Source organism: Typopeltis vanoorti, chromosome 24, assembly GCF_054136105.1.
Source record: "Typopeltis vanoorti isolate ZY-2024b chromosome 24, IOZ_Tvanoo_1.0, whole genome shotgun sequence".
In the NCBI taxonomy this organism is placed as follows: Eukaryota; Metazoa; Arthropoda; class Arachnida; order Uropygi; family Thelyphonidae; genus Typopeltis; species Typopeltis vanoorti.
The window spans coordinates 83516740-83542961 of record NC_143572.1 but is presented as its reverse complement, the minus strand read 5'-3'; the positions used below and the strand labels follow the sequence as shown (position 1 = coordinate 83542961).

Here is a 26222-nt window from a genome sequence, read left to right as displayed (position 1 = left end):
TTAATATCTGCTTCTTTCGCAGCATGTCGCTTACGATTTAGTGCACCGGATAACTTTTTTTTAATTTTTGATTCCATTTCTATTTTATACCCACAAGAAATTTTTACACAACACGACACAGAAACGAAATAATAGGCCCCACTGCGCTACTGTCAGTAGCCTACTGAGAATGATACCATATGACTGGCTAACTAGCAAGAAATGTTTTGTACGAAAATTCGTTTCTGCACATAAAAACCGTTCATTATTTCACTTTAGGTAGACTGCAGTAGACAAAACATTCTCTAGGCAAGCATTTAGCCTGCTCTCGCTGGAAAATTGAAAACAGCCGGCTGATCCAAGAGGCGGCAATATACAATTTTTCTTAATTTTTATTCGGTGTATCCGGCCTTATTTATTTTAATATTGATCATTCTAAGAATTTTTTTTTCTTAAAAATGAACATGTGAACGGTGCCCCTACTGCGGCGCTCCCTTCGTAGCGGCGTTCGCATGCCCGCTTCCTTCGGTCCTGTGTACACTTATACGTTTCGATAAATAATGCGTGATTTTACTATGAAATTGTTCGCTGGTCTTCAACTTGCTTTGATTAGCTTTAAAACAAAATAAATAAATAAATAAATAAATAAAAATAAATAATAATTTTAAAATAGTTAAGTTTATTGGTTGTTTTCAGGCAAGGTCACTGTGTTTCTGTTTTAACACCACACCACTTCATCCCCACTAACTGTAAATTAGAATGTTATACACCCTCTAGCTTTAACGATGCAATAATACAAAAGTACCTAAACAAAATTCGCGCGTTGATTTGAATTCAAATTAGGTACCTATCTACTTATGTATATGTATGTCGTATTTAGCACTGAATTTTTTTAAAAAAATATTTACGAATATCAATAATTATTATTACATCACACCTCCAGGGAGTTCAAAGCTTCATCGAGGGAGGGCATCTACTCTACAACTTTTCGTCCACCAACCGTCATCATCTAACACCAACGACATCTACCGCCGCCTACCAACAATAGTACTTTCACAGACAATCATAAACAACCATACCCGCGCTGGGATTCGAACCTGCAGCCTTTTGCCTGAATAGCGGATAAGCTAACCACTCGGCCAGGTTGGCCGAGTGGTCAGCGTATCATATTAAATACTTTTTACGAACTGAAAATGATACAAAATTTTTTATACAAATATCTGGGGAATAGTAATGATATTCCATGTTCTTGGCCCCCATTCAGATTGGTTCTCGGGGCGGACCGCCGCCCTTATTTAGCCAAATTTTTAAAAAATTATTTACGAATATCATTAATATGAAATAATTTTTAAGAACTGAAAATGATACAAAAATTTTATACAAATATCTGTTGAATAGTAATGATGTTCCATGCTTTTGGTCCCCATTCAGCTTGGTGCAAGGGGAAGACCTCCCCCCCTCTCTCCCCTCTGGTTATGCCACTGATTATTGTTCCATCAATGTGGTTCACAACCTGTAATCTTTTAATCCCGAAATGCATATGTTTACACCTTTTCACATTGAACTGATATCCATTGTCTTTTGCCCATATTGCCAGTTACTAAATCATCCTACAAGCTCTGTACATCAGCTTGAATAAATATTGTCCAGAAAGTTCTTTCTCCTTAAATATTGCGCTACCCAACTTGGCATCATCAGCAAACAAATGAATATCTTTTTCATGTCATTTCCTATATCATTTATGTAAAAATTAAACAATAACTGTTCAAACATAGAGCGTTGCGATACGCAGTTGGTCACGTGATTCATCGTGGACACTGCGATACGCTACTTTTTGGTATCTGTTAATGAGCCATTCTTGAATCGACATCACCAAGATAATATCGATCTCAATGTGTTCTAATATGCATAGCAGTATGCCATTGGGTATCCGATTCAAAAATCTTTAGCAAAATTACAGCTCTTTCACTGTGTAACATTCCCTTGCCCAACTCATCTGTCACTGTATTATAAAATATTTTAAAAATTACTAAGGCCTGACCGGCATTTACAAAACCACGTTGTCTCATATAGAGTGTCATATTCTTATTCACTCATCCCTGTATTATGTCTTTAACCAACTTTTCGAAATCTTTATCACCACTCCCGCGATGGTGATTGGCCTGTAATTTTCTACTGCTAAGTCTCCGTTATGCAAATTAACTATTTCACATTCCTTCCACTTCCCAGGGATCTTATCGCCAAGTAAGAGCATTGGCAATTCCTTTGCACATTTACCTTATCCAATATCCAATTTAAACTTACTGAAATATTTTCACATACATTCTAAAATATGCTAAATAACTCTAATTTATTCTCTTCAGTTTTCATATCGGTTATTGCAACATAAGACAAAAATGTCCTGATTTCTGTGATAGACCGAAAAGTGTCACTCAGGAACTCTACTACTGCTTCTTGCTCAGTCACTTCGCAACTGTCAGCGCCCACTTAAGTTATCCTTCCAAAGTCATTCTTCCTTTTACTTGCCATGAACGAATTCTGTGGAATTTCCATTGACTGCTTGATAAGGTGATCTCATCTGATTTAGTCTTTCTTACTATGCTGGTGACCTTTCTAGCCTGAACTCTGTATTGTTGGTGAGTGTGCTGATCGCTTTCTTCTTGTAAATCCTACATAACTTTACTTTTTCTTTTTTTGTAGATCACACCTTATACTCATGCATCTAATACCTACCTTCTTTACTTTCTTTACCATGCGAGTACATTCCGATACTGCTTCTTTTAAATGCAGGTGGTTATCACTTTCGAATTCTCTCATTACGAATTTTTAACTTTATGAATTTTTTGAATCGGAATTTTTATTTTAAATTGTGCGCAGCAAAGGCCAATTGGGGCGTTTACGGAGAATTACGCAGTATATAATGATTCAGTTAGAATGAGCCTCGGTGCAGTACTAGAAAATGAGCAAAAGAAACAAAGAAAAGCAATTACTATTAATTACGTTAGAGAAAAATTACGAAATTATTACCAGCAATCAAGCGGGTAGCACTGTTAAAGCTCTTTCTGAAAAATTTTCTCTTGCCACTTCTACAGCTTGCACTATTTTAAAGGTTAAAGAAAATATTTGAAAGAAGTAAAAAATGCGCAATGTATGCATTTATTTATTACACAATTATGTATACATGATTCTCTAATTAAGAAACAGGCACGATAATTCCTTATATGGAAAAACTGTTAACTTCTTGGATAAGCGACCAAACTCAACGAGTAAACATGGCTATAACCTATGTGCAACGATTTGTACTAAAGCTTTAGCCATTTTTAAAATGATGAAAGGCCAAAAAGGGGATTTATTCAAATTAAGTGGATATTGAATTCATCATTTCATATTTATTAGCCGAATAAGAAGCTCAAAGATAGAAAATCTAGGAGTTTCATGCCGATTATAGACAACGATAAAATTTCGGCGAATCCAATCATAAGCCAACACCTGGTACATGCTGGGGCATCTCTTAGTAAAGGTGGAGTAAGCTTCGATCACAGTCCTTAGTATTTTTCCCATAATGTAAAACACAACTCCTATGAGATGTATGCTGTTATACATTATAGGAGAAGGTCAATACTCAGACTGGTTTCTATCTTTTTTGAGGTCTCATCAGTGAGTAGGTAGACCAGATGTAAATGCTGAGGTTGCAGTAATGCAAAGCTTATTTCTTTACTGTATGAGACACCAAAAGGTGCACTACTAAATTACTGAGATAAAGAATAAATTGAATAAAGAATACTTTGAATAAATTTACCTCGCCGAAGTGAAGACTATTAGCTCTTTATCTCAGTAAGTTAGTATTGCAACTTTTGGCGACTCGTACAGTAAAGAAATAATCTCTGCACTACTGCAACTTCAGCATTTACATCTGGGTCTACCTACTCACTGATGAGACCTCAAAAAAGATCGAAACCGGTCTGGGTATTGACCTTCTCCATAATGTATACCAACATACATCTCAGGAGTTGTGTCTTACATTATGGGAAAAATACTAAAGATAGTGATCGGTACTTAGTTCACCTTTACTACGAGTTGCTCCAGCATGTACCAGGTGTTGGCTTATGCTTGGACTCGCCGAACTTTTATAGTTTTCTATAATCGGCATGAAACTCTTAGATTTTCTATCTTTGAGTTTCTTATTTGGCTAAGAAATAATGTTGGATTAAATATCCACTTAATTTGAATAAATTTACCTCGCCGAAGTGAAGCCTATTGGTCTTTATCTCAGTAATTTAATAGTGCAACGTTTGGCGACTCATACAGTAAAAAAAATAAGCTTTGCACTACTGCAACCTCAGTATTTACATCTAGGTCTACCTACTCACTGATGAGAGGTGTATCTTATGAGAGGCTCTGCTTGGGGTAGGTTTTGCCTGTCTCTGAGTGGGGCCACCGCTGAGATTATCGCTCTGTCTGGTGGTGGGGTGAGCCTGCCACTGGGTAGAGTCAACGCTGAGACGTTCTTCTTGGTGACGGGGTAAGCCTGCCACTGAGTGGAACAACGCTGAGTTGAACGATCCTTCGGTCACACGTAGGGAGTGGTCCGGGGATCGCCTAATATTTAGAGAGGTCTTTACTTATATACACCTAAAAAAGTGGAAATTGGTCTGGGTAGTGACCTTCTCCATAATGTATAACAACATACATCTCCTAGGAGTTGTGTTTTACATCATGGGAAAAATACTAAGGACAGAGATCTGAGCTTACTCCACCTTTACTACGAGTTGCCTAAGCATGTACCAGGTGTTGGCTTATGCATGGACTCGCCAAACGTTTATAGTTTTCTATAATCGACATGAAACTCTTAGATTTTCTATCTATGCGTTTCTTATTCGGCAAAGAAATAATGTTGGATTCAATATCCACTTAATTTGAATATATTTACCTCTGCAAAGTGAAGCTTATTGGCTCTTTATCTCAGCAAAAACGGGGATGACTGCAAACAGACTTTTGCTGCATGTAGTGGGTGGTATGACCACCATAAAAAGCAAACTTGTTGGCATAACCCTTGTTAATAACACCTTTCCTTAATTTTCAGGGATGACCTCTTGTTCTTCCATCACTATCACACAGCTGAAATATTTCCCTTGCATCAATCTTATAAAAACCTGTCAGTAATTTAAATGTTTCTATCATATCCCCCTTTTCTTGGCCTATCAACCAACCTCTGCAATCCGCAAGCTCTTAATCTATCAATGTAGGAAGCATTTTTATACCACTCACCAACTTAGTCACTCTCCTCTGAGCCCTCTCCACCAATTCCTCATCTCCAAGGAATCCGGGCGACCAGACTTGAGCACAGTAATCTACATGTGGAAATATCAATGCTATATAAAGAGCAATAATAACCTCGTTATCTATCGATATCAGTGTGTCTTTCAATAACCAAGTAATCCTTTGTGCTATCTTGGACACCTTAGCAATGTCCTCTGAACTTCAACTTCGTATCCACTAACACCCCCAAGTCCCCAGCCTCATCAATCTCTTGGAGTACCGTTCCATCGATGTGGTACATAGCTGGTAATCTTTTAACCCCAAAATGCATAACGTTACACTTTTCCACATTGAACTCACTTCCATTACTATTGCCCATTTAGACAGCTTATTTAAATCATCCTGCAAACTCTCAACATCGACTTGATTTCTTATTGCGCTTCCCATTTTGCATCGTCAGCAAACAACTGAACATCTCCCTGCAAGTCATTTCCCATATCATTTATGTACAACTTAAACAATGACGGCCAAACACAGAGCCCTGAAGAACACCACTGGGCACCTCCTTCATCCCGGACTCTGCTCCTCCAAACACTACTTTCTGGTATCTCTCCATAAGCCGTTCTTTTATCCATAACACCCGTTTAGTATCCATCCCCATTTGTTCTAATTTGCGCAACAGTATCCCATATGGTATCCTGTCTAAAACCTTTTCAAAATCCGGAATTATCAGTGTGTAGCCATTCCCCTTGTCCAACTCAGATGTCGCTCTATTATAATAAGTTAATAAATTGCTAAGGCAGGACCGACCTTCAACAAAACCATGTTGACCCTTTTAGAGTATCATATTCTGATTTAGCCAATCCTGAATTCTGATCTTAACCAACTTTTCCAGTACTTTTACCACGACTCCCGAGGTGGAAATTGGTCTGTAATTGACAACCCCAGTCTTGGAGCCTCCTTTATGCAAAGGAACTATTATGCCTTTCTTCCACTCCCTAGGGACCATACCAGAATTAAAACTCATATTAATCGAAAAGAAGCGAAAGTCAACGAAGTAGATGACACTCAAGGCCTTTGAAAAAGGAATACCGAAGCTGTGTGCAGGTTCCAGTTGTATCCCTGTGTGATGTGCTCCACTAGTTGGTGTATTTATTGCACTGTGCTGCGTTCACGTCGAAAGCCGAATTGTTCATTTGGTTTGATTCCTAGTTGGTCTAATTTTTCTTTTATTCTTGAGAGGATGATTTTTTTCAGAGATTTTTACTAATTTGGTAACAGGCTGATGGGACGGTAGCTTTGCGGGTTGTTTTCTGGCTTTTTTATTGGAATGATGTCGGTTGTTTTCCATGCAGTGGAGAAGTGTTATATCCTTAGTATTGAATTGGTTATGTTAACCAGGTGCACAATAGTCTTTCGAGGAAGCAGTTTGATGATTGTGTTGGTAATGCCATCTGGACCTGGAGCTTTTTTGTTGTTTAGATGTTGGTTATTTCCATTGGAATAGTGGGGGTGATGCATTCCGGCTTGTCCGTAGTCAGCCTTAAGGTACTCTTGACCTGCTGGTGGATTTCATTGCTTCATGATAATGTACAGCTCTTTCCTTTATATACGCTCGGACTTCCTTTGTGCGCATGCTCGCGTCTCTCGAAAATGGTAAGGTATTGCCTTCGAACATGGACGTCATTCGCGCGTCTTTGGAATTCCCTAGCCATGGCAATTCTAGAATTCTTCACCGTTGTCACTTATTGACCATCGGACATGACGTCATTAATGGAGGTATATTTCTTTTTCTTTTTTTTTTTTTTTTTTTTGAAATTCTACCTAGAACAATTCCTGGAATTCTTGGCTATTTTTATAAATCAATCTTACTAATTTAACATGAATTAATATCGCTACGTCCTCGCTGTTAGCTTAGTGGTTATACGCTTCGCAACCATATGCCTTCGAAAGGAGTGTCTTCGATTCGACTCCCGTCGCCGACGTGAGGAACTTAAGGATCTTTCTCAGTCATAGTCAAGTTAGCAGTATTTGGACGTGGACAGCAGGATTTTCTGCACAGTTTATCTGGGTTTTTTATCCTACAAGCAGACTAACCGGCCACGTGAACGCACAAGCTACTGTTGTAGGATATAGTGCGGTAAGGAAGGCAACGGGAAACAACCTTATTCATAGTCATTTCCCTAGATGGTGGCGTATATAGCTACTACTCAACAGCCAAAGGCTATAACTCACAATAATATCACTACTTGATGATGCCATGAGCCACATTATTTTAACAAAGGCTCATTACAATATCATCATCATCATCGTAATCTTTTCATGTATAGTGCTACATGAAAAGATTACGTAATTACTAATTTCCTATCTACAATTTTTTCTTAAGGGCAATCTGTTAACTGTAAAGTCTCTAACATTATTAGATCTTATAAGGCACTTTTTACCTTATCAATACATTTATATCTTGGTCTTCTCTAGCTTCTTTTTCTGCAAACTCGCAAAGAAAACTTGTTTTGCTAATCTTTCCTCTCCCATTCTGTTTAAGCGTTAAAGAGCTGACCACACAATCTGAGATTAGCTCTGCTAACGCATTCCTGGATGCTGACAATGTTAAGTTCTTTCCTAATATTTAATATTAGGAAAGAACTTAATTTTTTAATATGATATTGTTTTTAATATGACATTGCCATTGATACCATCTGTTTATGCCTCTAATCTTTCTCAGAACTCTCATATCTATTGTCTCTAGTCTTTGGTCAAGTATTTTATTTATGACCCAGTTCTCAGATCTATAAGTAAGAATTGGTTTGAACATTGTCTTGTATACAGCTAATTTAGCGTTTTATAATTTCTCACTTATTCCATATAAATGTATTCAGTTCGCTTCCTATCATGTTATCTTTCTTGAATCTGTTGTCTATTTCTATATTGAATTTACCAACTTCACTAAAATTCGTGTCTAAGTAGCTGAACTGTCTTACTTGTTCTATAGGTTTTTCATTCACAATACAGTTGATATTTTCTATGCTTCTGCCTATTTTCATTGTCTTTGTCTTGCTATTGCTGACCTTCATACCATATCTATTACAACAGTTATTCAATTTAGACAGGGAATCTTGAAGATGTGTAGCGGATTTATTAAGAAGTATAACATCATCCGAATAAAGCAGAGCTGACATTAACATCTCCAATTTTGATATGAGGTTTAATACCACTTGCCTTCATAATGTTATTCCGTATAGATAATGAATAATAGAGGGGATAATGTACTTCATTGTCTGACACCAGATTTAACATGAAACCACCATATTCCTGTACTTTCTTTAATTCTACTTGCTGACTTAAAACTCAAACAAAGACTTACAGTGGCTGCATTATTGCTTGATGTAATGCCCTATTTAGTGTTCTGATTAGCTTATCTCTTGGCACCTTATCATATGCCTTTTCGGGATCTACAAAACTTAAATACAGATTTCGTTATATTCCGATGATTTCTCAACTATTTGTCGTAAAGTGACAATCTCATACTGACAGCCTCTATTTGATCTGAATCCAGCTTGTTCACTAAGCTTCTCATCCACAATCCTTCGCAACCGTTTCTCACGTATACTTGAATAAATCTTACCAGGAACACTCAATAGAGAAATATCTCTCTAATTCTCACATTCAGTTTCATTGCCATTTATATATATATGGGTACTATGAGAGCTCTACTCCAATCATCTGGAATTCGTCCCTTTGTCCAGGCTTTCGGAACCATGCAATGCAGCCACTGTAAGACTTTTACACCTCCATATTTCAGCATTTCCGGTCGAATATCACTACTCCAACTGCCTTTTCACATTTCAGACCTTTGGATGGCTTTTTCTACTTCAATTATGGATATGCATTCGTGACTGCATGTCTATTGAGTATTTTTAACCATTGTAATTTCATCGATTATTTCATTTAGCAATTTTTGAAAAATAATTACTCCATACTACAAGGATATGTTTTTCGCCAATACTCATGTTCTCTTTATCATCTCTAATTCCTTTTACACACTCTATCCTCCATTTCTGAATTTCTTGAACAACCTCCAGAATATCTTGCCATCTTAGTTAAGATAAAAATCCAAATGGCTAGTTTTCTGGCACCTTAATATAGAAAATAAGGGGATAAACATCCTTTGTTGTTTTATAACCAGTAAACGACTAAAGATCGATAACTACGATCTATAAGTTTCATGCCGAAAAACTATCGACGAAGGCAATTCGAAGTAAAGGTGGAGCAAGCTCCCTCACTATTCTTGATATTTTCTCATAATGTAAAACACAGCTCCTAGGAGATGTAATACTGTCATTACATTATGAGGAGAGGTCACTACCCAGACCGGTTTCAACCTTTCTTGAGGTCTCATCAGTGAGTAGGTAGACCTGGAAGATATCAAAGCTTAGTGAAAAGAACTTACATAACTTCACTATACGAACCATAAAGGTGTAATTATATTTTAGTTAAGATAAAACATCTACTAGGAGCTGTGTTTTACATTAGGAGAAAATATCAAGAATAGTGAGGGAGCTTGCTCCACCTTTACTTCGAATTGCCTTCGCCGATAGTTTTTCGGCATGAAACTTATAGATCGTAGTTATCGATCTTTAGTCGCTTACTGGTTATAAAACAACAAAGGATGTTTATCCCCTTATTTTCTATCTTGCCATCTTCTTGATATTTATTTTCTGTTCTTCCCAACGTCTTCCCATGACTTTTGTTTTGCAAGTTTTACAGTGTTTAGCTTTCTTACATTTGTCTCTGTATTCTCTAAGAGCATAAGCTGACTTATTTGCCAGGAGCTTTTGATAAGCTTTCTTCTTTTTCTTCACTACCTCTTTAACCTTCTGTGTCCACAATGCAGTTCTGATTTTTCTGTCCTTGCAGTAAATCACCTCATGCCTCTCTGGCTGAATCAATGAGTGTTTTCTTCTGGGGTTACAACTGAATCTCCAAGGTTTGTTCCTGCTCTCAAACTCTTTCATTTTTCTTAAATAATGTTTGTGTATTTTAGTCGACAGTTCAGATCTGAGAGCTACTCAAGTTTTATTCTCTTTAAAACTTCCTTACATGTTCTTCTTTACAATATGAAATTCAATTTTATCCTGCTCAGTATTAATTGTGATCACTTCCAATTCGAAATCCTCTGTACACTCTGGTGTCCTGGACTAGGGAGAAAACATCACTATCAACAATGACAAATTCAATGAGTCTGATCTTATTTCTTGACTCTTTCCTCCATGTGAATTTGTGTACATTTTTATGTTGGGACATTGTGATATTAACAACCAGTCCATGTCCTGATCAAAAATCCAACAGGTATTTTCCATTATTATTAGCGTTGCTCTCTTCTCCAAATTTTCCCAAAACATTTTTGTGTCTGACAATCATTTCCTACTCTGCAATTTAGATCCCCAACAAGCATCTAAATAGCAGAGAACCAACTTTTCATTTTTTCATTTTGTCAGTTGTTTCTCTAGAGCCTCAAATATTCCTCCGATTCTAAATTAGTGGAACCTTCTCAGGGACTGTAGGCACAGATACGAATAAGTATTCCATACTGCATGCCTGTTGAGTGTTTTTTCCCATTCGGCTATCACTGCTTGTCTGTTTTAGCTATATCTACGAAGTAATTACTCCATAATTCAAAGATATCTTTTTTCTCCAGTTTTCATGTACCCTTTCGATACTCCTTTTAATTGATTGTAATTGCCTGAATATAACATTTTGTATTTATTGCTCAGAAAGATCTCACCCGTTTTTGTCTATTTTGTTTCAGTCACCTCTGTTATGTTGATCTGGTTCTTAATTAATTCCTCAGCTAACTCAATTTCTTTGCCGTGGCTTCTTATGTTGATAGTACCGATCATGAACTCTGATGATGATGTTGAATTGGAGTGTGTTTTAGGACTGGTTCCAGTAGCTGACTTTTCGCTGTATGTCCTGGTTCCATGGGGGGGGGAAACAATTAACTGAGCGAAGTGACGCGGCAGCCCGCATGAAATTCTGTCATGTTGTACCATAATTGTACTTGTGGTTTAAACCAATAAGAATACAATTTGGTCGGCTAAATCCCAAATTTCCAGCCCATCCTCGTTCGTTCAATATCCAGGTAGATACCTAACAGAGTTCACAATGAAAAGGTGAGGAATAGACATTAGGTCAGAAGCCGTCTTCGGTTCTCCGCATTCCTTTAAAGCAGTGTTTCTCAAATTTCAGATATCCTTATACACCTCTTAAATTTTCATTATTAACAAAAAACCCTTTATCAAATAATAAATGAAGTATATTTCATTGTAAATGTCTATTTTATTTGAATTTATATGTTCATGTAAACAAAAAATATGATTTATTTTTAACAGAACAAAATTTGGAACAGGTTCCTCTTCACTTCTCCTCCATGAAAATCCACATTTCAAGTAATTCATATCATACTTACGAAGATTTTTCATCTTCTTCACACCCTTATCAATTTCATTTGATCCAGATTTCTTGTTACTTTCACCTACTTGTATTTGCTATATTGCTCTCTTTTGTGGGTTTTACAAATCAAATCTTTAACCAATGATCCATACTTAAGAATTTGAAAGCTAAAAAAATTACCGTATTCAGTCGAATATAACTCTCACTATTTTCCCAAAATTAAAGCTAAAAAAATCGTGATTCGAGATATATGGAGAGAATTTCGGAAACTAAAGTTTTGAGAAAAAAAACTGAAAATAGTGCAACTGACCAAGAAGCTCCTACTCGCTATCGCTACTTTAGGCATCGAGAACAGTTTCCTTGATTGCAACATCAAAGTCAAAAAAATCAGCTAACGCCTTTTTGTTCCCATATAGGGAGTAGGCGAGGCCGTTTTTATGCCCTATCTAACTTTTGGAGACTGAATGGACAGTTCAATCTCCACTGGTAGCTAATCAGAGATAACTGGACCAAGGTTATCACTAATTAATCAGCACTCAGTGAAGAAGGCGGGTAGTAAGTGCCGCCATCTGGTGGTCATTTTAACCCTAACACAATATATTTAATGTCTGATAATAGCGTAGGTTCGACGGCCGATTTTCTTGAGTTTACAGGACGAAAAACCTGAGTTTCCGGGAGGAAAAACCTGCTAGCCCATGCCAGAGATCGACTAACTCTGGAACCGGTCGCGAAAAGGCTTAGAAAAAGTTCCTCTAGTCTGCGGCTAGATTCGAACACCTTTCGTCATGCGGTCAAGCGCTGTAGAGCGCAAACACCACTTCTACTGAGCTACACAAGGTGGTTGCATAAAAAAACAAAGAATTCTCTGGGACTTTCGAATACAAACTGAACGGCATTTGGAACACAATAGACCTGACATCACAATTATCGAACATCGACAGGTTTCGATGATTGATATCGCAGTACCAAGTGATTCGGTGATAACAACATTAAAAACAAAGAACTGGAAAAAAAAAAGTAGATATCGAGATCTGGCAATCTCCGTCGCTCTGAATATGTGTGAGTATGCGCTGCAAATAGCACCACTTTCAAATTTATCACCCTACTCCACCCACTTGGAGCCTATCTAGCTAAGTCTGTATAGACGAAGCCCTTTATTCGAAAAGTTCTGGGTTTGGTTTCAGTCGAAGACTTGAGGAACCTTTATCTAGTCTCTTTCGATTAAAGTTGAAACGGTGGACGGGTATTTCGTCCCTGAACAGGCACCGTGAACACACGCATCTACAGACAAAGGACACTTGGGGAAGCATAGGACTAACCACCTTATCAATGGTTCGTGAAGGGTTATGAAGGAGAATCCATCTACGTGATGATAAAATGTACAAAGCTGTGGAATAATAAATTTTAAAATTTGATTTTCCGAACGCAGCAAACAGCATGTCTGAGAATTTTTCAGGGAGTCACTGATTCATTTCTTTGCCATTTGCACGATGTGTGGTCACGTCATTTCCGTGTAAAAGCTGGTACTGACGTTAACTGTTCAAATATAAAAAATAAGAAAACAGTCTGAAAACAAAATTCGGTTCTAGTTCCAGAATGGAGGCACTTTTTTCTGAGTCTAACTTGGAGCACTTCTTTCTCCCTGTAAGGAAATAAAATTCGTTTGCTGTTTTTTTTTTTTTTTTTCTTTTTTCCTTAGGTATATTATGACATCTTAAATTGTTTAATCAGTACGTGGTTGAACAGGGAAGGATCAATCTCGTTTTTAACAGGAACAAATATTCCGGATGTGCTAGCTGTGTGGTACCCATCCACAGAATAGCAAGAATACGGATATTATGTTTTTGCATTTTTTACGTTATTGCGTTAACGATACCTCTGATTGTTTACTGGCTTCTTATGATTCCTAAAATTAAACACAATACAGTAATACAGGAATGCTTCACGAAGAGTGACCACGAGTGAAAATTGCATCATATTTATGTTAATAGCCCTAGTGTGCGTTCAAAATGCATAAACCTTTGGGCTCTTTGAAAAGATGTACAGATAGCGCAGCTGGTCAAATTCGTACCATTCTGAAACATAAACAGCACGTTTGAAGAATAGTTATTGTTCATTTGAACAATAACTATTGTTGAAATGAACAATAGTTATTCTTTCCCTATATGTTTCGATATTTAAAATTATATTAATTGATAAATTAATGTATTTGTAGTTCTACAATTAATTGCATTGGACCAATCAAGATGATTGCTGATGCGCTATGCACTCTTAAAACTTTCAAACACGGATAACAATGCGATTACACGGTTAGGTTGACGTGAATTTTGTAGCTCGAGTTGCAGAAGCTACCCCACAGCAGACCAAACCTAAATGGATACGCGACGCCACTGTTGTTTATATTGACTGAACCATCAGAATGGCAGAAAGCATTCGATCACTATTTTTAGAATTAACGGAACTCGGAATGCTACAAGGCAACTTTCATTCATGACGACTCATTGGGACATGTATATGTTCATGGATCAAGGTGCGTGTGTATACGAGGCGTGTTCAAATAATGACCGAAATTTTTAAATAGCGCACCAACCGGCACAGAGTGCGCGTTACAGCTACTGAGCGTACCTGGCGGCAGGTTTCGACATTAAACTGCTGTTTGGTCCGTTCTGTTATGAGCATTAGGCGCCCAGTTACATCCGCTGAAGTGAGCACGTGCACAAGCTGTTGTAGGATTAATCAGAACATTAGTCAAAACATGACACATCCGTTGTGCTCTTTCCACCCTATTCGCCGGACTCAACTCCAGAAGACTTTTTCCTGTTTCCCAAACTTAAAACCACTTTGAAAGGACGTCGTTTCCAAGCGATAGAGCAGATTCAGGAAAATGCGATATGAGAACTGCGCGCCATCACAGAAAGTGCGTTCCAGGAAGCATTCTAACAATAGAAGAAACGTTGGTGACGGTGGATCACCAGTAGAGGGAAATACTTTGAAGGGGAAAGTGCTTGAAATGTTGTAAAATGAGCAATAATGTCTTTATAGCAAACGTTCGGTCTTTTCTTGAACAAGACTGGTATACACTCGTTCTACAAACAGTGAAAAGGACCCCAGAGGCATATAAATTCTGTACAGAATAATAACAACTACTGTTATTGACAAAGGTTGTTGTCAGTTGATTTATATCCTTTCTGTGGTCGAATTTCAAAGCAATGCTGACCGATTTCTTCGATGCCCTTAATAAGTTATTTCTTTCCCACCTAATAAAAGCACGCACGTGACAGCGTCTGTGGAAATATTTCCCAATCGCTTTCAGATACAGTTTGTTGGAAATGATCTCACAGATTTTTCTACAGCAAGATTGATTGCAACGTGCCATGGCTTTGCTTATTGCATTTAATTAACGAAAGAGGTTGATAAAAGATTTTAGCTATTCCCGAAAATGTAATTTATTTACAGGAGTTCAATGCTGAGATTTGCAAGAGTATGTGTTGAAGTGTTGCTCTTTTGGATCATTCTATAAATCTCAATATTTGTGTGATAAATAATAAATAAAAATAGACGGCCAAAAGTCAAAGATCCATCATCGAACGTAACTGAGAAAAGACAGTAATGAAAAATGCAAAATTCCAGTAATACTTTACCTTGAAGATTCATTGTCTTGATACTTCATCTGACAACCTCTTTTACCCATCCGCCATATCCCATGCGTGAATAACCCTCACTCTCAACAGCTTTACGTAATTTTGAAGGAAGATGACTTTTGCATATCTTCTGATTATCTGCAGCTTTTGGAAACTTATCTCTCTGGTACGATGTTCTCACAATTTATGTTTCAGTTAAAACACCCTTTCCCCTTCTCGTCATTATGAAGCTTTGGAAAATATATTCCCTGAATATATCCTTATTGACACATTTTACACACCTACTATGTTTGTTACATCTCTCTCTCTCTCTCTCTCTCTCTCTCTCTCTCTCTCTCTCTCTCTCGCTGAATCTTTTCCAAATGTTCTAAACTTCAAAATGCGGGCCAACGAAATGAATGTTTTTTTCTTGTTAATGTGTTATTTTTAGTTGGCTTACAACACACCATTTCTTGTTTTCGCCAAAATCGTTTCGGCCGTTACGAGATTATACATAATACCCCTCAATGTAATACGGAGAATTTACATTTATTTCATTCCTCTATGCTGAAATAGTCTCTCTCTCTCTCTCTCTCTCTCTCTCTCTCTCTCTCTTCCTCTTTCTCTCTCTAACATACTTTTAAATGCAACCCCATGCAATTTTTCGGTTATAAAAGAACTAAGCTTGTTTGTCGTCGTGACGAGAGGAATCTTTATATTGATATTTTCCAATTGAAAGTGAGACAGCCAATCAGATAAGAAGGTAGCAGGGTTTTCTTCTCCCTGAAACTCAGGTTTATCATCTCGCGTAAAAGCAAATCTGCCATGAGAACATATGAAATTTACAGACAAGCAAATACAAATATTGGTCATGCGCAGGCGATGTTGTGTTGTATAGAAGATGATAGTATTAGCAGTTCTGTATAGTTGGTGGAATAAATGGTGGAGACGGAGAACTGTACAGTAGAACGATCTCTCTTGATAAGTCCTTGGACTCATCATGAAAGAGCACTCTACGTACTGCTGATGCTACTACAAATAATAGTGAAATCAGACTTCTAATTAAAGACGGCTTGTTTCATTAATGTACAAAGAATATTTTCGCCACGTACCCAATTTCTGTCCTCTTCCAAAAAATCTACACCAAAACTACAACAACCTTTCCAAAACTATTAAGTGGTGTTTGCTACTTTGGTCACTTTTTCTATACTTGATAAATTATATCATGTTTCCGTTCTGTCACTCGTATGAAACCTTTTAAGTTGAAAGATTCCTATTAAAACAGGAATGCCAAATGTCAATGATTTTTATTCTTTCATGACGGTGGCAAAATTATGCAACTTCTTCAGCCCTGAACCTGAACTTTAAACTAACTCATCTTCAGTGCAACAATTCTCATCCCTTTTGGAACAATATTATTACTAGCAGTATAAAAATCTTAATAATTAGAATCACTAACAATTACCACTGTTACCTTCTACCTTTCTCCCTCTCATCAGTCCATCCAATAAATTACTTTCCACGTCATTCTTTCCCTTGACAGCAACAGAAAAAAAATGTCTTTAATTTTTGCCTGCCTCTTTCTCCAATCGCCTTTAATACTCCACTTTGCTTTGTTTCTATACTTGTGACTTTTCTAGCTTGAATTTCATAGGCTTCGTACCTCGTTTCACTACTTTTACGATTGTATTTTTCCTACTAACGTTTATTCTACACTAGCGTTCTTAATTAATATCGGAATTTAATGTGATTAAAAGGAAAATACAGAAAATAGAAATATTAAGATGACCGCCAAATTTCACTAAGTTTTTTTTACTCATAATACTCTCTCTCTCTCTCTCTCTCTCTCTCTCTCTCTCTCTCTCTCTCTCTCTCTCTCTGAAGATGAAGTTTCCATAACAGTCGATCGGAAGGGTGAATATATACCTGGTTCTACAGACTAATGCCAAAAGAATCAGGAACAGGAAGGAGGAGTTTTTTGGCATTAGTTAGTGCAACATCGCCAAAAGTTATAGGTATTAGTGAGATTTGGCTAACAGTAGATGATGTAGATACAGGGATTGAAGGTGAAAGGTTTATTAATTTTAGGAAAGATAGAAATAATAAGGTGGAGAGGTGTACTTCTGATGATAGCAGAAGAATTGGACCCCCCCCCAAAAAAAAAGGAGACAGGCGGGAGGGCGGCTGTTTGTTTGAAGCAATCTGGCATGAGATTAAGGCGAGTTAGAAAAAATATATTGGTTGTTGCTATATGCCAAGGAGTTCCACAGGTGATCCGGACGACATACATCGCCGACTTAGTACAATAACTTCAGTTCGAGTGCTTATTATGGGGAATTCAACTATGGAAATATACACTGAAAGCAAGAAAGATTACATGGCAGAAAGGAAATATAATTTATACACCTGGTAAGAGATAATTACTTAAGACAGCATGTGATGGAGGGAACTAGGGGTGAGAGATTATTCGATCAGGTAATAGGATCAGAAAATCTATTCGTAACCAACATGACAGCATTGCCTCCAATTGGTGAAAAGTGACCATGCGGTCTTGACTTGTGATATGGGAAAACTTGAGGAATATTATTAAGAAAGGTTATTTGGGTATTTGTAGAAATACAAGGCAGAAACCGCGCGGTTAGCCTAGTGGCTTTTCGCTTCGCAACCATATGCCTGGGGAAGGAGTATCCCAGGTTCGATTCCCGTTGTAGACGCGAGGAATTTGAGGATCTTCCTCAGGCATAGCCAAGTTAGCCGGTCTTGGGCGCGGTCAGTAGGGTTTTTTCCGCAAGTTTATCTGGCGTTTTTCATCCCGCAAGCAGGCAAACCGGCCCCGTGAACATACGCCTCTACAGTCAAAAATATATCCCCCCAGCGGCAGACCAGGCGACGGGTCGGTTGGGAGTACTACTAACAAGAAGTCGCATCTAAGTAACACGCGGACCCTGCATAGGAAGCGGGAATAACGCGTAGAAGAAGAAGAAGAAGTAGAAATACAAGGCAGGTGATTATGACAAGCTCACAAGTCAGCTTTCAGCAGTGCTATGGCATGAAAATTTGAAGGGAAGTGATGTTGATGGTGTGTGGGGAGATTATCAAAGGGTGTTTAAGTTAAGCATTTTCACAATATATTCAAAGAGACAGGAAGAGAAATTAAGTAGGAGTAAAATGGATGAATAATATTACTAAGCGGGAGCTGCATATATAGGAAACGTTGCGGTGGAATTATAAAGATAAAGGTGATCAGCATACCCATGAGCAGCACTACACAAAGAGGATGATCTGTTTGGTAAGTCCAAAGCTAATCATGAGAGGAAGCTAGCGGATGAGGTCAAAAAAACAAAAAAAATATCCTGAGTAGTTCTTACGCTATGTGGCAAGTAAAAGGAGGAATAACTATGGAGGTTAGCCTGTATAGCTAAGTCCGACAGGTTTTTGCACTCCTCAGCGCTAAACCATCCGAAGATAGACTTCGAATTCGACAGGTTCCCGAGTTAGTCGATCTCTGCAACAAGAAAGAGAGGTTTTTCCACAACTCCCTATATACGGGAATAAAAAGGAGTTAGTTGATTTTTTACTGATATATTGTTAGGGACTACGAGATGGCGGCACTTGTTGAGCCGTATCTTCACTCTGGACTGCTTAATTAGTGATCGCCTTGTGCAAGCTATTCCTGATTGGCTACCAGTGGAGATTGAACTGCACTCAATCTCCAGAAGTTAGATAGGCTAAATAAATAAGTTCAGGGAGCATGTTGTAAAGGCCGAGCGATTATGGAAGTGACCGACGAAGAATGAGCACGTTTTTACTTGTGATAGTGATTTTAATGATTAAGCGCGCATAATTTTCTTTATGAGGTGGTTTAGGTTTCTTATGTTGCACTGGTTACTGTCCAACTCGAAACTTACATTTTTCCCTCTCTTGTGGAAATCAACAAGAAACAGTGAGAGATTTATGATCTGAAACCGTATAAGATCTAATGCTACAATCTGAGCCACTTAGCAGGAAAGCATCAGCAGGACAATGTCACTGCGGTCAGAAGTACGAACACGCACAGAAGCTCTCTAGGAGAGAATACAGATGCGTCAATGCTCGGACAAGCATCCTTCTCACACGTGCTCCAAACTACTTACTACTCCTTCCAAATGCACTAACCGTGGTGGACTGCACCTGGCGAACTACAAAGGACGTGCACTCCACTCAGCCAATCTGTCAAAAAATAGAGAAACAGGAACTCCACGTTCCACAGTAGAAATTCCTCTGCAGTCAGCAACGTACAGCTCCTTTGCTGAAGCAGTCACCTCGCCAACTAAACCGGCAGAACTCATTCCAAGTAGTCAAAACTCTGCTGCTATACAAGCTGCTACCTTATGGGAGATGCTAACTGCATTTAACAAAACCAACCCCAACCAGAGTGATGCAAACAAGTTTCTAAAATATACAAAATTCATATTTTCAACGCTTAATAATGGATAACCCAAAAAACTTAAATGACTCCATACAAATATCTTACTGGAATGCTAACAGTCTCAATAAAAACCTTCATGAGCTCAAAGAATTGACAGCCCGCGTTGAAATTGACATCCTGTTAATAAATGAAACTCACCTTCGGCTCTGCGACAACCCCAAACTCCGATATTATTCACTGCTCAGAAATCACAGACTCAATACAAGAGGTGGCACAGCTATATTTGTTGAAAACGAAATTCTGATACCATGAAATCACGAAGACAACAACCAAAAATCTAGAAGAAACCAGAAATGAAATCCATACTAACAACTCATGCAGCCTGAAACTATACTCAGTATATAACTCTCTTGACAAACCTCTCCTAACTTTGGACCTCTCTATCTCTCAGCTCCTCGATACTAATGAAGCGATGATCGTAGCGGGTCACCTGAACTCAAAGTATCCTTTACAGAACAGTAAATTTTTGAACAATAATGAAATGACACTCTACAACCTTGCTATGCTAAGAAACATCGTCATTGCAGGTCCAGGTGAACCAACACACTACGGACTGCAAGGCAAGCCTGATGTTCTGGATATATTCATATTCAGGAACACTTCACATCAGTTCCAGTTACAAGTGATAAATGATTTCAGTTCTGACCACAACCCGGTACTACTCTGCCCAGGTGGGGACACACAACTTTTTCCCTGTCAGGCCTGCACAAATTTCTCAAGATTCAATACAATTCTCAGCACTCGTATAGGCTCTGTACTAACTATCACCTCCCACATGGAAATTCACGCAGTAGTCAATAATCTAGAAACTACAATACATATTGGCTTGGGTGCAGCCTCCACTGTTACAACCCCATTACAAGCCAACTGGCTTCTGGATGAAATTTTAAACTTAATCCATGACAAAAACAAGACCAGGCGCCGATACTTCAAAACTTTATCGCCAAGAGCTAAACAAAGCAACAGATTTTGTACGTTATGCACTTAAGGATTACAGGAATCAAGAGTGAGAAAGAAAGCAGTGCTTCCTAAAAGTCGAGGATAAATGGCTGTGGAAGATCGTAAAAGCCCTCCACATGGACTACTCCAATATACACCCAATTCACGGTGAAAGCGGCATAGTTTACAGAGACGCCGAAATAGCAGAAGCTTTTCCTGAAGCATTTGAGCTACAATCTAGCCCTAACCACACACATGCTGACTTTCTGTTCATTTAAAAAATTCTCTGGGACGTTCGTTGCGTACTTGCCAATTTAGCAGCCATGAAAATATTTGTCATACTTCACTTAAGGAAATATATACTATCATCAGGAAACTTAATAACAAGTGGGTCCCAGGTCCTGATGAGATTTCCAGCAAAGTTATAGAAGCTCTCCCTCATAAAGTTGTCATGCATGCAGTAGCCATTGCCAATGCAACGTTGAGATTTGGTTATTTCCCCACTCGTTGGAAACTGACAGATATAATCCCTGTTCAAAAAGCAGGAAAGCACCTCAGTTCCCTCAAGACTACAGACCCATGAGCTTCCTATCATGCCTGGGAAAAATTTTCAAGATAATAATACTTGATTTCAAGATAATAATAATACCGTCTGCAAGACGCGATAAACACGGATAACCTTATCTCTAAAGAGCAATTCAGATTTCGTACTGGTCACAGCACAACCAAGCAGGTCCACAGATTCATAAAATATATTACAACTGGATATTTATATCCAGTTGTAATGTAATTTGTTATGGTACGGATTAAGTTATACACAGATAGCGTATCTAGGTATTGAACACTGATGTTATGGTTTTCTCTTATAATATTTATGTTTATATCACCGATTATCATTGCGTATTCAGTTCATCCGGTCTTTTGTCTTTTCCTGAGAGGCAAAGCGACATGCCACCGGACTGGTCCCCAGGTTGTGGATCGGGGAATAGTCATGAACGATGGTTGCTAACTATAAATAGCCAATAAGCAGTCCCGGACAAGAAGCGGTAATACTAACAGGACATGGTGGGTTAGTGGACAACTCCAGTAACTCTATAAAATGCCAAAGAAGTCCAATGATGGTACGGCGTCAAGGCGAGCTTAGGCCGCCCTAAGCCTAAATCTATATGCCTTCTGATTCTCTCCAATGCAATTCAAGGAAGACTAAGGGTTTGTCAGATAAGTGTCGATGTGTTGACAGTGAAATGAAAACACGATTAAAATCGGATCCCCAAAACAAGAAAAAAGACTCATGCAGGCTCGGATGTCACCCAGTCAAAAAAGGTCCTCATCCACAATCGAGTAATCACGGTTGGATAGAAAAATCAGTTACTGAAAACGAAGACAAAAAATCAAACTCAAGCCTGTAAAGGATGAAATATCAATTGGTACATGGAATGTCTGTTCACTCTGGGCAACTAGAAAATTGCAGTTGCTTCAAGAAGAAATGAAGAAATACAGATGTGATATATCGGGTATTTCAGAAATGAGATGGACATTGCCAAGAGAATCAAATGGTGGAAGAGTTCTCTTGTCAGGAAATGAAAGTAAGCATGAAGCAGGTGCAGGTTTCCTGCAAGGCCTGTTAGGCAATGATAGAATACAAACCAACTAGTGAAAGAATAATGGTTGCAAGACTCAGTGCCCAACCATTTAATATCACAAGCATTCAGATATATGCGCCCACTGCAGAGAGTGCAGATGAAAACATTGAGAGATTTTACACGGATCTACAACTAGAAATTGATGACATTCCAAAGCAGGATATACTCGTCATTGGAGGAGCCTGGAATGCAAAGATTGGCAAAAAATAACACGGGATGGGAAAAGGTTATTCGAAAATTTGGATATGGAGAAAAAAATGAACATGGAGAGATGCTTCTGGAATTTGCCACAGATAACAACCTGATGATTTCAATACCAAATTCCTACAAAAAGATTGTCGTAAACGAACGTGGCGCTCCTTCGATGGCAAACACAGGAATATGATCGATCTGATATTAATGGACCGGATGTGGAGAATCTCAGTTCAACAGTACATATCATTCTAAGGAGCCAATATTTATTCTGACCACAGCTTAGTGATTGCGAATATAAGAGTAAAACTGAAACAGAAGTACAAAGGAATGTTCCAAACAGCTAGAGACATCTCACAACTAAATGAAGACAGACTAAGAATAGCATATCAGAACATATTGGAAACTAAATTTAAGACCCCAAGTGAAAAACAAAATATAAATACGTAGGCTGTTCCATAAGTAATAGGACTATATTTATACAGAAAACAGATTATCTTTAATCGTCATCATTTACATGGTCTTTTTCGAAGTAACTACTGTGAGACGCGATGCATTTGTCCCAACGTTGCTCCACTTCTTAAACACATGTGAGAGTCCGTTTTTTGAGATTTCTTTCAAAACTGCCTCCGCAGCTTTTACACATGCTTTGTTCCTTTCGAAATGGCGGCCTCTTAGTGGTTTCTTGAGCTGAGAAAACAGCCAGAAATCGCATGGTGCGAGATTAGGACTGTATGGAGGGTGTGGTAAGAGATCTGTGTTGTTCTTCTGCAAAACGTCCACTACACAACCAGCAATATGTGGCCATGCATTATCGTGGTGCAAGAAGAAGCCATTCTTCAGCAATGTACGCTTCCTTTTGACGTGCTTGATGATAATCGCCGCTGTGTTGGTCATTGTCTCTGTGATGGACGTTGAAGGTCTTCCTTCACGTTCAAGATCTTCCACATTTTGCCTTCCTTCCTTAATTGCAGAATAGAGAAAAGAGCACATTTGAGGCCATTTGGTGTGAGATTGTGACTAGCAGAACTAAATATGCAATTGGGTGCTGCTATAGACCAGGTGATGGAAAAGATGGTGGTGACAGTATGCACGAGCAAATAGAAGAAATGAGTGGAAGGAGAGTAATTATTATGGGAGATTTCAACTATGGTCGCATTGACTGGTGTGAGGAGAGGACATACGGGAGGAAGGAATTGGATTTTATGCGGTTATTAAGGGATAACTATCTGCGACAGGCATGTAATGGAAAATACTAGGGGTCAGAGAGTGCTTGACCTAGTAATTACATCTGAGGATTTGGCTGTAACAAATATGACCACATTGCCACCAATTGGTGAGAGTGATCATAGGGTTTTGACTTGGGAGGTGGCTAAAGGTGTGGAATTTTCAATTAAAACAGGGTACATGTGGAATTGTTGGGGTGGAAAGTATGACAAGTTTAGGAGTTTGATTGGTTCAGTGCCATGGCATGTACAACTGCAAGGACTAGAAGTTGATAGTGCATGGGAGGCAGCTAAGAAATGTTTGCATGAAGCAATGGCTGACTGTATACCTAGAATCCGAATAATTAATCAAGTAGGGGTTAAATGGATGAATAACACCATTAAGCTTGAGCTGCAAAAAAAAAAAAAAAACTATGGAGGGAATTTAAGGAGAAAGGTGACCGGCAGGCACATGAACGATATAAAGCACAGGCCAGATGGGTAACGAGTTTGGTAAGGAAAGCAAAAAAGGATTACGAAAGAATATTGGCCATGCAGGCTAAAAAGAATCCTAAACAGTTTTTTAGATATGTAGCAAGTAAAAGGAAAAAATGTACATGGCAGAATGATTTTAAAGAATACCGATGGTAGGGAGGTAACTGAATCAGTTGATATATTTGAGTTACTGAGTGAGCACTTTGCAAGAATATATCATCCAGGTGGTGACAATGCAGAAAGGAATAAACCAGTAGATTATACGGGAATTGTGGTGAATGAAGTGGAGGTGAGTAGTCTATTACATAACCTCAATGTCAATACATCCATGGGATTGGATGGTATACCAGCTCGTGTCGTACAAGAAGCATCTAAAGAATTGTCAGTACCCTTGACCATTTTGTTTAAACTGCGTCTCGGGTCTGGGTTAGTCCCGATGGGGTAGAATGAGGGGAAAACAGGTCCACTGCACAAACGTGGTCCCAAGACTGCTGTTGTAAATTACCGACCGATTTGCATATCAGGAATCATTGTCAAGGTCTTAGAGAAATTAGTCAAGAAAAGGATACATGATTGGATAGATAAAAATGGGATATTGTATGGGGGGCAACATGGTTTTGTGAAGGGTAGATCATGCCTCAGTAACTTGCTCACGTTCTATAACACAGTGACGGCTGAATTGGATAGGGCTAATGGATTTACAGTGATACTACTGGACCTTGCCAAGGCCTTTGACAGGATACCACATGAATCCTAATCAGTAAACTGGAGCAGATGGGGATAGATATAGGGTTGGTGATATGGATAGGAGGGTGGTTGAAGGAGAGATACCAGAGAGTGGTTTATGCAAGAGTGGAGTCTAAAAGACGGCTTGTGACTAGTGGTGTGCCACCAGGCTCTGTTCTTGGACCACTGCTTTTCCATTTGTTCATCAATGATATAGGAAAGGATTTGAGAGGAAGTGTTCACTTGTTTGCTGATGATGCAAAGTTGGGTAGAGCAATTGTGAGTGCACAGGATGTCATAATGTTACAGGATGATCTGGATAGTTTGGAGGACTTTGCTAGGGAAAATGGATGTCAATTTAATGTGGCAAAATGTAAGGTTATGCACTTTGGGGTGAAAAGAATAGCAGCAGTATATCGCATTGGTAGAACCATACTCCAAGAGATTGATGAGGCCAGGAATTTGGGAGTGTTGATGGATAGGGAATTGAAGTTTAGGGGGAACATTGCAAAGGTGACTAAATCAGCTCATCAAATCACTTGGCTTCAGAAAAATAATTTAACATGCACAGAAAAACAAGTTGTTTTTCCTCTGTATCGAGCCTTGATAAAACCCCATCTGGACTACTGTGCCCAATAATGGGCACCAGGGTTTCTTCGTGATGGGGAGGAAGTGGAGAGGATCCACAGACGAGTGACCAAGATGATAGGAGGTCTGTGGAATGAACCTTATGAGAATAGGTTGAAGATTTGTGGGTTGCAGAGATTGGCCGATAGCCGAAGGAGGGGTGATATGATTGAGACATTCAAATTACTGAAGGGTTTCTACAAGATTGATCCAGAAGATATTTTTGAAAATATGACTGGTGGTGGGAGGACTAGGGGCCATGCATGGAAGCTGGGCAAGAGCGTGGTTGACAAGGGTGTTAGAGCTAGGTTTTTTACTTGTAGAGTGGTGAATGAGTGGAATAAGCTTCCAGAGCCTGTAATGGGTGCTACAACCGTGAATGAGTTCAAGGCAAGGTATGATAGATGCTGTGTCAATGCCTAATAGTTGTTCTTGACATGATGTTAGGGCCTCCCTCGATGAGTCTGTCGACTCCTTGGAGTTGCCCAGAACAACAACAACAACAACAACAACAATAATAATAATAATAATAATAATAATAATAATAATAATAATAATAATAATAAAGGAAGAGAAATTTACACATACATTTTTCTGGGTGTTATGCCTTTTCTTC

The 26222-nt window shown here is 38.5% G+C and overlaps 1 protein-coding gene across 1 annotated transcript in view; it reads left to right on the top strand.

The window, feature by feature from the left end:
* The first annotated feature begins 20191 nt into the window (after window positions 1-20191).
* Window positions 20192-26222, top strand: part of LOC150093491 (uncharacterized) — a 168262-nt gene continuing 162231 nt past the window's right edge. The window contains 1 exon segment of the mRNA XM_090413638.1: window positions 20192-20434. Within this exon segment, the coding sequence (XP_090269764.1) occupies window positions 20192-20434 (243 nt within the window).